At 33.6% G+C, this 13,260-nt stretch overlaps 1 protein-coding gene across 1 annotated transcript; it reads left to right on the plus strand.

Moving 5' to 3' along the window:
* Positions 1–3,184, plus strand: LOC143047016 (short-chain collagen C4-like). The gene is made up of 3 exons (XM_076220013.1): positions 1–176; positions 749–823; positions 2,695–3,184. Exons 1-3 carry the CDS (start codon positions 122–124, stop codon positions 3,153–3,155), a joined length of 591 nt encoding a protein of 196 aa, XP_076076128.1. The 5' UTR covers positions 1–121; the 3' UTR covers positions 3,156–3,184.
* The last annotated feature ends 10,076 nt before the right edge of the window (positions 3,185–13,260 follow it).

Genomic DNA, 13,260 nt, shown 5'->3' on the forward strand with positions numbered 1-13,260 from the left:
AATTCTCGTTTATGGATCATCAGCGAAAAATTCAAAACGTATTCTTCTGACTGATCCTGACTTTGCAGACAACCAACAATTACATAAGGATGTGCAAAATTTAAAAGCTCTTGTACAGCAAATGCAAGGAACCATTCAAAACCAAGCACGAATGATCGAAAAATTCGCAGTCACAGGTACTGTAAACTTATTGAATTTAGTGCTGCATAATGCTAACAATTTGTGTGAAACTTTTTAAAGCATATACAGAAATTTTTTGCAGTCTTGATTTACTAATGACCAAGCAATTTGTTATCATACGGACTGTTTTGTGAATTGCATAGCGTGCTATTTTGTAATTTATATGTAAACGACTTTTGATTATCTTTCTTATGTACAACACGCGCTGAATGGACTAACCCAAACATTTCCATAAATGAAAATAAAAGGGTTACACGTACGTCGACACTATTGGATTAATAGTGATGCAATTCGTTAATTGATTTTAAATTTTAAATTTCAAACGAGTGTCAAGAGCAAGAACAGTGTTAATTAATTTTTGGTACAATGTCTTATATTTCATCGAACCAAAATCGCCCGAACCAATGGTTAACATAACTGCGCCACCTGCTAGTATCATTATAAAAAAATATATGTTAGGAAATTTCGGATAGATTTTCCTTCGTAGTGTGTGTGTGCTATAAGCAAATGCTATCATATATAGATAAAAAAAATTATTATTATATGCCTATACTTTCCTTTTCTGTAGCACCTTCTGTTGTAGTGTATATTAGATGGGGAAGGAAGGACTGTGCAGGGAACGATACCGATCTTGTTTACTCAGGTTCTTATGCATTTTTTATCTATTGTTACATTTTTGCAAAAATTTAAAATGCTACTTCTTAAAAGTTTTAACAACGGAAAATTGTGTTTCCCGGTGTTTGAAATTTATTTAGAAACTTCAAAGGGAAAACTGTGCGCTGGGGTCATTTTTTGTATCTTGTCTTTCACTTTTGCATAAGTGCTCTTCCTATATGCAATTTTTGTTTTTCTTTGTTGCCATATTCTTTTTGTTTGTGTTTTATTGTAATTAAAACTACAACATTTTTTGACTGTTGTACCCCTGTTTTTGACTTTTTTACCAATTACGACTCTGTTTGTTTTATTCGCACATCGTTATCAATATAATGGAATGTTATGCGACTGTCATACAAGGGATAGATTTTTTAAAACCAGCTTTATTCCACGATTTTATCATAAGGAAATGTATTTACCAAATCGGGAATATAACCGTTGCTTCGTCTGTTTGGTGTGTTAGTTCTTTTTGGTTTTGCCATTTTGATTAGGGACTTTCCGTTTTGAATGTTCCTTGGAGTTTGGTATTTGTGTTATTTTACTTTTTAACAATGTACAAAACATTAGTTAATCAAAATCCATTTATTCACTTTTCGGCTACAAATTCACACTTTTTTGTCATCAAATAGGAAATCAACTTTGGTATTGTTTTTGTAAATTGTTATTCTATCAATTAGGTTGCTAGTTTGGGCTGGCTAGTTTTTTCAATTGAATTGTATCACATGTTTAATGTCGGTGCATTAATAGCCAATCCTACGGTTCGAGTTTTTTTTTATTGTTAATGGTCGTTCTGTTGCTTATAATAACTCACATTCACTTTATTTGTGCTTAGGTGGATTGCTGTCTCATTAAAAAATCATATCGCATATCCTTATTTGTATGTTGAAATAAAATGGAAGTGAAAAACGTTATCTTTAGATTTAAAAAGTCACCTTCGACATTAGGATATTGGCGATAGATAACTTCTCTTATACTGCTTAAAAAAGCGTGCAAGTTATGGAACCTATGGGGAAATAATGAGCTACATCATGTTTAATAAAATGATAGATAGCTTGGCAATGATTCCAAAATATGTTTTCTATAATTTTTTACTGAAAAAAATGTTATTAGAGGTGTACTTCAGCGAGGTCTGGCGGCAGTCCCTCTGTACGTTTAAAAAACAAAAAACAGTGCAAATTTCATTTTTTTAGCCCTGTGAACCCATTTTGTGCTACTTACCAATCAATTTGATTGATTGTTCATTTGTTCTCGACCTGAACCAATTGCATCAGTCATCACTGTAATGTTCTGACCTTAACCTTCTGTCACTTATTACGTTCAGATGTACCCTTTCGTTTTAAAAGCTGTGTCACTGACGAAAGAAATGCCAGTCTTTATATAAATAAAAATGAAACCTGAACTCAAACTTAGATCAGCGTTATACTACTGTTGCCTTTATTAATCTAGGTAACATGATGAAGTAATCTACGCATACTAGTTACAAGTTGTAAGTCTGAAGTCATTTGATAAAAACATAAAATTGAAAATATCTACAAAAGAGTCAATTATTTCACACTGTCCTTTCAGCTGTTAAAAAAACTATAGTTTTACAACCATCCTACTTCTTTGTGCTTCTTCCACAAGAAATTCAGCAATATTGTAATGTCTTCTATTCATTTGTGGAAATAAGATCTGGCGATAAGACGCCGGATCCGCACTTTTAACTTTTAAAGTCTGGCATGATTTTTGCTATGTAAATCAATGAAGATCGCTATATGATATTATGGGGGAGGGGGCATTTTGTAAGATCTTAGCGAGTTTTAAACATGCTCACGCTTTGCATTCCAATGCATTTCATGTTGCTTCGAAAATACATTTTAGGAATTTCTGGGGGTGGACACTATTCAGAACAGGGACGCGCAGCAGAACCAATTTGTCTTCCACACGACCCACACATTGGAAACACTATTAACAACAACCTCTATACTTCTGTATACGGCTTGGAATATCAAGAAAACTTAGGTAGTAGTTTATATGATACAGATGTGCCTTGTGCCGTGTGTATGGCGAATCATATTACCTCCAAAGTGATAATTCCTGGCAAAATAACTTACCTGGCTGGATGGCGAAAAGAATATAGTGGCATGTTGGTAGCAAGGTATCACGGGCACGTTGGTGCATCTTCTTTCATCTGTATTGACCAGCATCCAGACGTACTTGAAGCTGGGGCTGGAAATGAAGATGGTTATTTCATTTATCCAGCGATCGCTAAATGTGGATCTTTAAAATGTCCACCGTATGTTCAGAATACAAGGATTAGCTGTGTTGTTTGCACCAAGTAATGAATATACAATAAATGTTTTTAATGAAACACTTTGTGTGTTACTCAAGCCATGAAAATGCATGCATATTTACAAGCAGATTTGTTACGCCAACAACAATTTCTATGTCTATGTCAATAACGATATTGGCTGGTCACTCATTTGAAGTCTGGATAAGTAACTAAGTTACGATCCTTTGAAGGACAGTTGTGATTTCTGTGTGGTTTGTACTACAATATTTCAAATTATTATTATATAGAAATGACTTTTTTGAAATGTCTTTTCGTGTAATCTTCATCATCCTATTTACTGTGTCTGTTGCTGTCTGTTTAATTCCCCCTTTCAATAATATAGCATACGCATAACACATTCAAAGAAAAGATTCAAACTATCTAATTTCTTGCTTTAATTTTGGAGATATAACATACCGAAAATAGACTGGTTTTCCAAAGAGAATTGACTGTGACTGTCATCAGATTGTAGATAACTTTTTGAACTCTATTGTTTTGAATCAAAATTCATGATAAAACTTCATTACTCCCGAAAATACACGTCTTCATAAATATCTTAACTATACGATCGAATATTTAGATTATATATTTTCTGTAAACCCACCAGATTTTTCTTTAAATGCAGGTGAAATGAAATTTTAGTCCATTAGCTCATTTTTACAAAATGAAGCATTCAGTTTCAGATATACAATGAGGTAATATCAAATCCAACGACTCTAAATAATGTGGATCTAAGCAATTATAGATCACTGTACTTTCAGCAACTAGCCCGATCCATACCGTATTGTCAGCTACGAATCCCAATCATGTCAAAATAAAAATTTAATAAAATTATAATAAAACAAAAAAAAAAACAAGAATGTGTCCATAATACACGGATGCTCCACTGACTCAGCTATCATTTTCTATGTTCAGTGGACCATGAAATCAGGGTCAAAACTCTCATTTGGAGGGATCATATCATAGGGAACATGTGTACTAAGTTTCAAGATGATTGGATTTCAATTTCATCAAAAACTACCTTACCCAAAAACTTTAACCAAAAACTATAACCTGAAGCGGGACAGATTGACGGATGAACGGACGGACGAACGGACGCACAGACCTAAAAACATAATGCACATAGGTTAGGCAAAAAAGATAGATAAAAGTATCGTCGGAGCTGGAGTTTGGCCATTTATTTAGCTACGGCTGGTAGACCGACATTATTCTGGTCTAAATTTTCCATAAAAATAAATGTACACAAGATCTTGTAAGACATTGAGACAACGATTACCACTTGTTTACTCAGGTTCTTATGCATTTTTTTTTTATCTATTGTTACATTTTTGCAAAAAATTAAAATGCTACTTCTGAAAAGTTTTAACAACTGAAAATTGTGTTTCTCGGTGTTTGAAATTTATTTTGAAACTTCAAAGGGAAAACTATGTCCTGGGGTCATTTTTTGTATTCTTGTCTTTCACTTTTGCATATGTGCTCTTCCTATATGCAATTTTTGTTTTTCTTTGTTGCCATATTCGTTTTGTTTGTTTTTTATTGTAATTAAAACTACAACATTTTTTGACTGTTGTAACCCTGTTTTTGACTTTTTTACCAATTACGACTCTGTTTGTTTCATTCGCACATCGTTATCAATATAATGGAATGTTATGCGACTGTCATACAAGGGATAGATTTTTTTAAAAACCAGCTTTATTCCACAATTTTATCATAAGGAAATGTATTTACCAAATCGGGAATATAACCGTTGCTTCGTCTGTTTGGTGTGTTAGTTCTTTTTGGTTTTGCCATTTTGATTAGGGACTTTCCGTTTTGAATGTTCCTTGGAGTTTGGTATTTGTGTTATTTTACTTTTTAACAATGTACAAAACATTAGTTAATCAAAATCCATTTGTTCACTTTTCGGCTACAAATTCACACTTTTTTGTCATCAAATAGGAAATCAACTTTGGTATTGTTTTTGTAAATTGTTATTCTATCAATTAGGTTGCTAGTTTGGGCTGGCTAGTTTTTTCAATTGAATTGTATCACATGTTTAATGTCGGTGCATTAATAGCCAATCCTACGGTTCGAGTTTTTTTTTATTGTTAATGGTCGTTCTGTTGCTTATAATAACTCACATTCACTTTATTTGTGCTTAGGTGGATTGCTGTCTCATTAAAAAATCATATCGCATATCCTTATTTGTATGTTGAAATAAAATGGAAGTGAAAAACGTTATCTTTAGATTTAAAAAGTCACCTTCGACATTAGGATATTGGCGATAGATAACTTCTCTTATACTGCTTAAAAAAGCGTGCAAGTTATGGAACCTATGGGGAAATAATGAGCTACATCATGTTTAATAAAATGATAGATAGCTTGGCAATGATTCCAAAATATGTTTTCTATAATTTTTTACTGAAAAAAATGTTATTAGAGGTGTACTTCAGCGAGGTCTGGCGGCAGTCCCTCTGTACGTTTAAAAACCAAAAAACAGTGCAAATTTCATTTTTTTAGCCCTGTGAACCCATTTTGTGCTACTTACCAATCAATTTGATTGATTGTTCATTTGTTCTCGACCTGAACCAATTGCATCAGTCATCACTGTAATGTTCTGACCTTAACCTTCTGTCACTTATTACGTTCAGATGTACCCTTTCGTTTTAAAAGCTGTGTCACTGACGAAAGAAATGCCAGTCTTTATATAAATAAAAATGAAACCTGAACTCAAACTTAGATCAGCGTTATACTACTGTTGCCTTTATTAATCTAGGTAACATGATGAAGTAATCTACGCATACTAGTTACAAGTTGTAAGTCTGAAGTCATTTGATAAAAACATAAAATTGAAAATATCTACAAAAGAGTCAATTATTTCACACTGTCCTTTCAGCTGTTAAAAAAACTATAGTTTTACAACCATCCTACTTCTTTGTGCTTCTTCCACAAGAAATTCAGCAATATTGTAATGTCTTCTATTCATTTGTGGAAATAAGATCTGGCGATAAGACGCCGGATCCGCACTTTTAACTTTTAAAGTCTGGCATGATTTTTGCTATGTAAATCAATGAAGATCGCTATATGATATTATGGGGGAGGGGGCATTTTGTAAGATCTTAGCGAGTTTTAAACATGCTCACGCTTTGCATTCCAATGCATTTCATGTTGCTTCGAAAATACATTTTAGGAATTTCTGGGGGTGGACACTATTCAGAACAGGGACGCGCAGCAGAACCAATTTGTCTTCCACACGACCCACACATTGGAAACACTATTAACAACAACCTCTATACTTCTGTATACGGCTTGGAATATCAAGAAAACTTAGGTAGTAGTTTATATGATACAGATGTGCCTTGTACCGTGTGTATGGCGAATCATATTACCTCCAAAGTGATAATTCCTGGCAAAATAACTTACCTGGCTGGATGGCGAAAAGAATATAGTGGCATGTTGGTAGCAAGGTATCACGGGCACGTTGGTGCATCTTCTTTCATCTGTATTGACCAGCATCCAGACGTACTTGAAGCTGGGGCTGGAAATGAAGATGGTTATTTCATTTATCCAGCGATCGCTAAATGTGGATCTTTAAAATGTCCACCGTATGTTCAGAATACAAGGATTAGCTGTGTTGTTTGCACCAAGTAATGAATATACAATAAATGTTTTTAATGAAACACTTTGTGTGTTACTCAAGCCATAAAAATGCATGCATATTTACAAGCAGATTTGTTACGCCAACAACAATTTCTATGTCTATGTCAATAACGATATTGGCTGGTCACTCATTTGAAGTCTGGATAAGTAACTAAGTTACGATCCTTTGAAGGACAGTTGTGATTTCTGTGTACTTTGTACTACAATATTTCAAAGTATTATTATATAGAAATGCCTTTTTTGAAATGTCTTTTCGTGTAATCTTCATCATCCTATTTACTGTGTCTGTTGCTGTCTGTTTAATTCCCCCTTTCAATAATATAGCATACGCATAACACATTCAAAGAAAAGATTCAAACTATCTAATTTCTTGCTTTAATTTTGGAGATATAACATACCGAAAATAGACTGGTTTTCCAAAGAGAATTGACTGTGACTGTCATCAGATTGTAGATAACTTTTTGAACTCTATTGTTTTGAATCAAAATTCATGATAAAACTTCATTACTCCCGAAAATACACGTCTTCATAAATATCTTAACTATACGATCGAATATTTAGATTATATATTTTCTGTAAACCCACCAGATTTTTCTTTAAATGCAAGTGAAATGAAATTTTAGTCCATTAGCTCATTTTTACAAAATGAAGCATTCAGTTTCAGATATACAATGAGGTAATATCAAATCCAACGACTCTAAATAATGTGGATCTAAGCAATTATAGATCACTGTACTTTCAGCAACTAGCCCGATCCATACCGTATTGTCAGCTACGAATCCCAAACATGTCAAAATAAAAATTTAATAAAATTATAATAAAACAAAAATAAACAAGAATGTGTCCATAATACACGGATGCTCCACTGACTCCGCTATCATTTCCTATGTTCAGTGGACCGTGAAATCGGGGTCAAAACTTTCATTTGGAGGGATCATATCATAGGGAACATGTGTACTAAGTTTCAAGATGATTGGATTTCAATTTCATCAAAAACTACCTTACCCAAAAACTTTAACCATAAACTATAACCTCAAGCGGGACAGATCGACGGATGAACGGACGGACGAACGGACGCACAGACCTACAAACATAATGCACATAGGTTAGGCAAAAAAGATAGATAAAAGTATCGTCGGAGCTGGAGTTTGGCCATTTATTTAGCTACGGCTGGTAAACCGACATTATTCTGGTCTAAATTTTTCATAAAAATAAATGTACACAAGATCTTGTAAGACATTGAGACAACGATTACCACTTTAAACAAGTGATTTTGGCTCAAATGTTAAGTTGTGTTAAAACAGAGAAGAATCCAATGGACTCTTTTATATATTTTTTTCGTTTGGGCTTGTATCATATTTTCCCTCCGGTGTACATGATCCGTTTATCCTATATTGACTCTTAAAATTCAAGAGTCTATCTTGAAATGAGGGTACTTTTTCTAAAAATGAGGGTACTTTTTATATGGCCTTCCAAATACCGTTTCGATCCCTAACATCACTGAAGAGACATTTATTGTCGAAATCCGGATCTGGTGTACTTAATAAATATTGACACCTTATGTGTGTGGCATAACATCGTGGCCACAAGTAAAAAAAAATTCTGTTTAGTATAAAATTTATATTAAGATCCATTTTGTTACATCTTGTGATCAATTTTATTTGGCAATCGCCAATGGAAGTCAGCAGGGTTAAAGAACATCAGTTGTTCGACCTGTAAGTCAAATGCGTTTTGTTTCAATATACTTTTTCACTTTTTTGGTCTTTTGAAAAATGTTGTTTGTGCCGTTTTTAGACCCTTCTTCAACGAAATTTGTTTTACATGTACACGTATAAAAATTGCGGTTTTTATTCAACGCAATCATAGGTTTGAACGTAGTTTTCAATTTAGACTCGTTTATATTTTTTCGTTTTGGCTTGTATCATATTTTCCCTCCGGTTTATATGATCCGTTCATCCTATATTGACTCTTAAAATTCAAGAGTCTATCTAAAAATGAGGGCACATTTTATATGGCCTTCCAAATACCGTTTCGATCCCTATCATCACTGAAGAGACATTTATTGTCGAAATCCGGATCTGTTGTACATATAGAATAACCATACATTGTCTCGAAATATCAAAGTTAATTGTACAAGGCTTAGAAACAGGTAGAAAGCGAGGCTGTGCCGAGCATTTCTACCTGTTTCGAGCCGAGTACAAATAACATTTATATTTCGAGACAATGTATGGTTATTCTTTATATACTGCAGCTCTTATTTCTGTTCTGAATGAAGTATTTAGGGTAAAAGCCATCAATTCTTAATTTTGAGTGGAAGACGTAAAATTTCTGCGAACCTGAATGTTTTATTGACGTCATAAATAAAACTCTACGGAAACGCATTGTCAACGTCATAAACAAGGCGATTTACGGTCAGTGACTGTATATCACATATGCATATACGATCATTGCAGTTTGACTATTCAAACAGTACAGCTGCAGTATATAAAAAAATGTTAACACCTTATGTTTGTGGCATAACATCGTGGCCACAAGTCAATTGTTTTCTGTTTAGTATTAAATTTATATTAAGATCCATTTTGTTACATCTTGTGATCAATTTTATTTGGCAATCGCCAATGGCAGTCAGCAGGGTTAAAGAACATCAGTTGTTCGACCTGTAAGTCAAATGCGTTCTGTTTAAATATACTTTTGCACTTTTTTGGTCTTTTGGAAAATGTTGTTTGTGCCGTTTTTAGACCCTTCTACAACGAAATTTGTTTTACATGCACACGTATAAAAATTGCGGTTTTTATCCAACGCAATCATAGGTTTGAACGTAGTTTTCAATTTAGACTCGTTTATATTTTTTCGTTTGGGCTTGTATCATATTTTCCCTCCGGTTTATATTATCCGTTCATTCTATATTTATAACAAAACAGTTCCGAGATCCATTCTTTGTACTTTAAACTGTTTTGTAGAAACATAATTTTTATGCAAGCTTTAAGTTGGTCAGCTAGTATTTGTAAAGGACAGTAAACCCAATTCAGTCGCTCTTCGGCCATCACAACATGCCAAGTTTCTTTCATTTTCATGGGAGGAAAACACTGTTTAAATGTTACAAGATATTTCATTTTACATTACAATTTAGCTATATTTTGATGAGATACATTTAATACTCTTCCAACAAATTAACCATTATTCAGACGAAGCGGAATATATTCCGACATCTTGAAAATATTTCTTCTGGTGTACGGGAGATAACTCCCATAGCAACAAACGCCGATTTTCCCGTTTTCCGCTAGAGGCGTTCATTTACGTACCTCTCACCTTAAATCCATATCATCTCTGAAGAGACATTTATTGTCGAAATCCGGATCTGTTGTACATATAGAATAACCATACATTGTCTCGAAATATCAAAGTTATTTGTACAAGGCTAAGAAACAGGTAGAAAGCGAGGCTGTGCCGAGCATTTCTTCCTGTTTCGAGCCGAGTACAAATAACAATTATATTTCGAGACAATGTATGGTTATTCTTTATATACTGCAGCTCTTATTTCTGTTCTGAATGAAGTATTTAGGGGAAAAGCCATCAATTCTTAATTTTGAGTGGAAGACGTAAAATTTCTGCGAACCTGTATGTTTATTGAGGTCATAAATAAAACTCTACGGAAACACATTGTCAACGTCATAAACAAGGCGATATATACGGTCAGTGACTGTATATCACATATGCATATACGGTCATTGCAGTTTGACTGTCAAACAGTACAGCTGCAGTACATAAAAAAATATTAACACCTTATGTTTGTGGCATAACATCGTGGCCATAAGTTTATTGTTTTTTGTTTAGTATTAAATTTATATTAAGATCCATTTTGTTACATCTTGTGATCAATTTTATTTGGCAATCGCCAATGGCAGTCAGCAGGGTTAAAGAACATCAGTTGTTCGACCTGTTAGTCAAATGCGTTTTGTTTAAATATACGTTTTCACTTTTTTGGTCTTTTGGAAAATGTTGTTTGTGCTGTATTTAGACCCTTCTACAACGAAATTTGTTTTACATGCACACGTATGCAAATTGCGGTTTTTATCCAACGCAATCATAGGTTTGAACGTAGTTTTCAATTTAGACTCGTTTATATATATATATATATATGTAGGACTCTAAAGTGCGAGTCGGACGATAAAGTACGATGGTCATGCTAAAGTGCGATGGTATACGCTAAAGTGCGATGCTTACACACGCTAATGTGCGATGGTCCGCGAAAGTTTAGACGTAAGAAACGTTGTTGGATTATAACGTTAACAGTCGTTTATACAAATAAAAACTGTATAAGCTAGAATATATGTTACAACTTATAAACCAAGCAGCCAGAAACCAAGTGTCCATGACTTAATTAATTTAAACCGAACCGTGCTTTGTCGGCTGAAGTAGATGTGTGTTTTTTTTCGGGTGCTGGAAGGAGAACTTGTATCTGAAGTTTACTTTATAGATACAAAATAGTATACGTATCCGTATCCTGTATCCTGCATTTATTAAAAAACGGATACATTTTAATAATATTTACGTTAATTGAAGTTTTATCAATAACTTTGCGGTCCCCATTAAAATATTGTGGATTTTATGGAACAGAAACGTATGTTGAATAAAGGTACATGTTTTCAAGCGTATATTTATCATGCACTTAAATCACTACCGGTAAATTATAAAGCCTATTACATATTTAAACATAAGCTTACTAGCTTTTGCAAAAAGAATTTTTTTAACATCCGTGTACTTTAACATTTGAGCCTTATATGATCTTATCCGTTTGGTTCATCGCACTTTAGCGTGCTATACCATTGTACTTTAACAAACAAACAACCATCGAACTTTAGCGTGAGACACCATCATACTTTAGTGTAGACCATCGCACTTTAGCGTGAACATCGCACTTTAGAGTACCATCGCACTTTAGAGTCCTACATATATATATATATATACAACTCGTCTAAACATCAACCCAACAATGTTAGATCTGTAAATTTGCTTTCACAAATGTTTTATTCTTCCCTCGTCGGGATTCGAATCCATGCTACTGAGATATCGTGACACCAAATCGCCTGCACTGTAGCCGTCCCGCTAGACATGTATCATATATGATATAACGAATATGTTATTATTTACTCCCGATAGTTTACATAAAGTGTATAATTGTATGTACAAAGAAGTATGTCCAATAAGGGCAAATTTTGGCCTAAAACTTCAGTTATATCTGATTAAAGATTTTGGACACTTTTTAAACACCTTAGTGCCTACTTCAGCCGATTGATCATTCAATTAGCTTATGTGAAATTTTTAAACTGCTTTAGTAATGGAAGACGCTCAAAGTCAGGCTTAAATATGAAAAATCTATCAAATAAATCTATCATAAAATGACATGACATCCGTGTTCAGTCATAACCTTTATATATGTTATGTATCATCATCAAATACAACATACATTTAAATATAAAGACTGAACACAAATGAAGCCACACCACTTCCATTCAAGACGGAAATCGTCTAAAAATTGTGAAGATTTCAATGATTTTGTTTGACTTGATAACACTAGTACCCGATACATGAGCATTGTATTGTCAAAAGCAACCCATTTTTATGTTACTGAGTATTTTACATTCCAATAAATAGTTGAAAGTTTCCATTTTAACAATTTTGTAAAACTACTATATTTTGAGGCCAAAAACAGAGGTCTTACTGTGCATACTCCTTAGAGTGTTTGGCATATATTTAGAAGATAATGCCATGCATACACATATGATACAGATTTCAATTCCCTTGATAATGTTTTGTAAAAGCAAAATTGTATCTGCTCACGAAATCGTCTATACACGAATAGATAATCCCCCTTTAATTGATTAGCCCGATGCTGATTGCATAGATAGGTTGGTGTAAATTTTAAAACATTTAATTCTTATGGCAGGGTTCTATAATGTTTTATACTTGAAAAACATTTCTTAAGATTTGAATGATGTGATTAATCCTACATATCGATTGTTGAAAGATCTAGGCATATATATATATTGAGAAGGCTAGTCAATAACATAATGTATGTATACACATTTACATTATTTTGAGCAAACAACATAACTAATAATTGTTTCCTGAACATAAGACGGACATTTCAAGGATCCACATTTGGCAATTGTAGGATATATAATATAACCATTGTCATTAGCAAAACAACCTTTGAGTTCGTCTGGATCCTGGTCAATGCAGAAAAATGAAAATGCACCTTTATGTCCGTGATATCCTGCTACCAACATGCCATTGTATTCTTTTCGCCATCCAGCATGACATGTAATGTTCCTGGAATTATAACTTTGGAAGTAACATGATTTGCCCTACATACGGCACAAGGTACATCTTTATCAGATAAACTGCCAAAGTTGTCAGCATTTCATACCATAAGCAGTAGCAGCATAAACACTGCTTAAAATATCACTTCCGAT

Source organism: Mytilus galloprovincialis, chromosome 9 (genome assembly GCF_965363235.1).
Source record: "Mytilus galloprovincialis chromosome 9, xbMytGall1.hap1.1, whole genome shotgun sequence".
Classification (NCBI taxonomy): Eukaryota; Metazoa; Mollusca; class Bivalvia; order Mytilida; family Mytilidae; genus Mytilus; species Mytilus galloprovincialis.

Excerpts from the sequence above, each read along its gene's own strand:
- LOC143047016 (XM_076220013.1), top strand. The coding sequence starts at position 122 with ATGCAAGGAACCATTCAAAACCAAGCACGAATGATCGAAAAATTCGCA. Across the intron at positions 177-748 it reads CGAAAAATTCGCAGTCACAG|CACCTTCTGTTGTAGTGTAT; the intron begins GTACTGTAAACT and ends CCTTTTCTGTAG. Across the intron at positions 824-2,694 it reads TACCGATCTTGTTTACTCAG|GAATTTCTGGGGGTGGACAC; the intron begins GTTCTTATGCAT and ends AATACATTTTAG.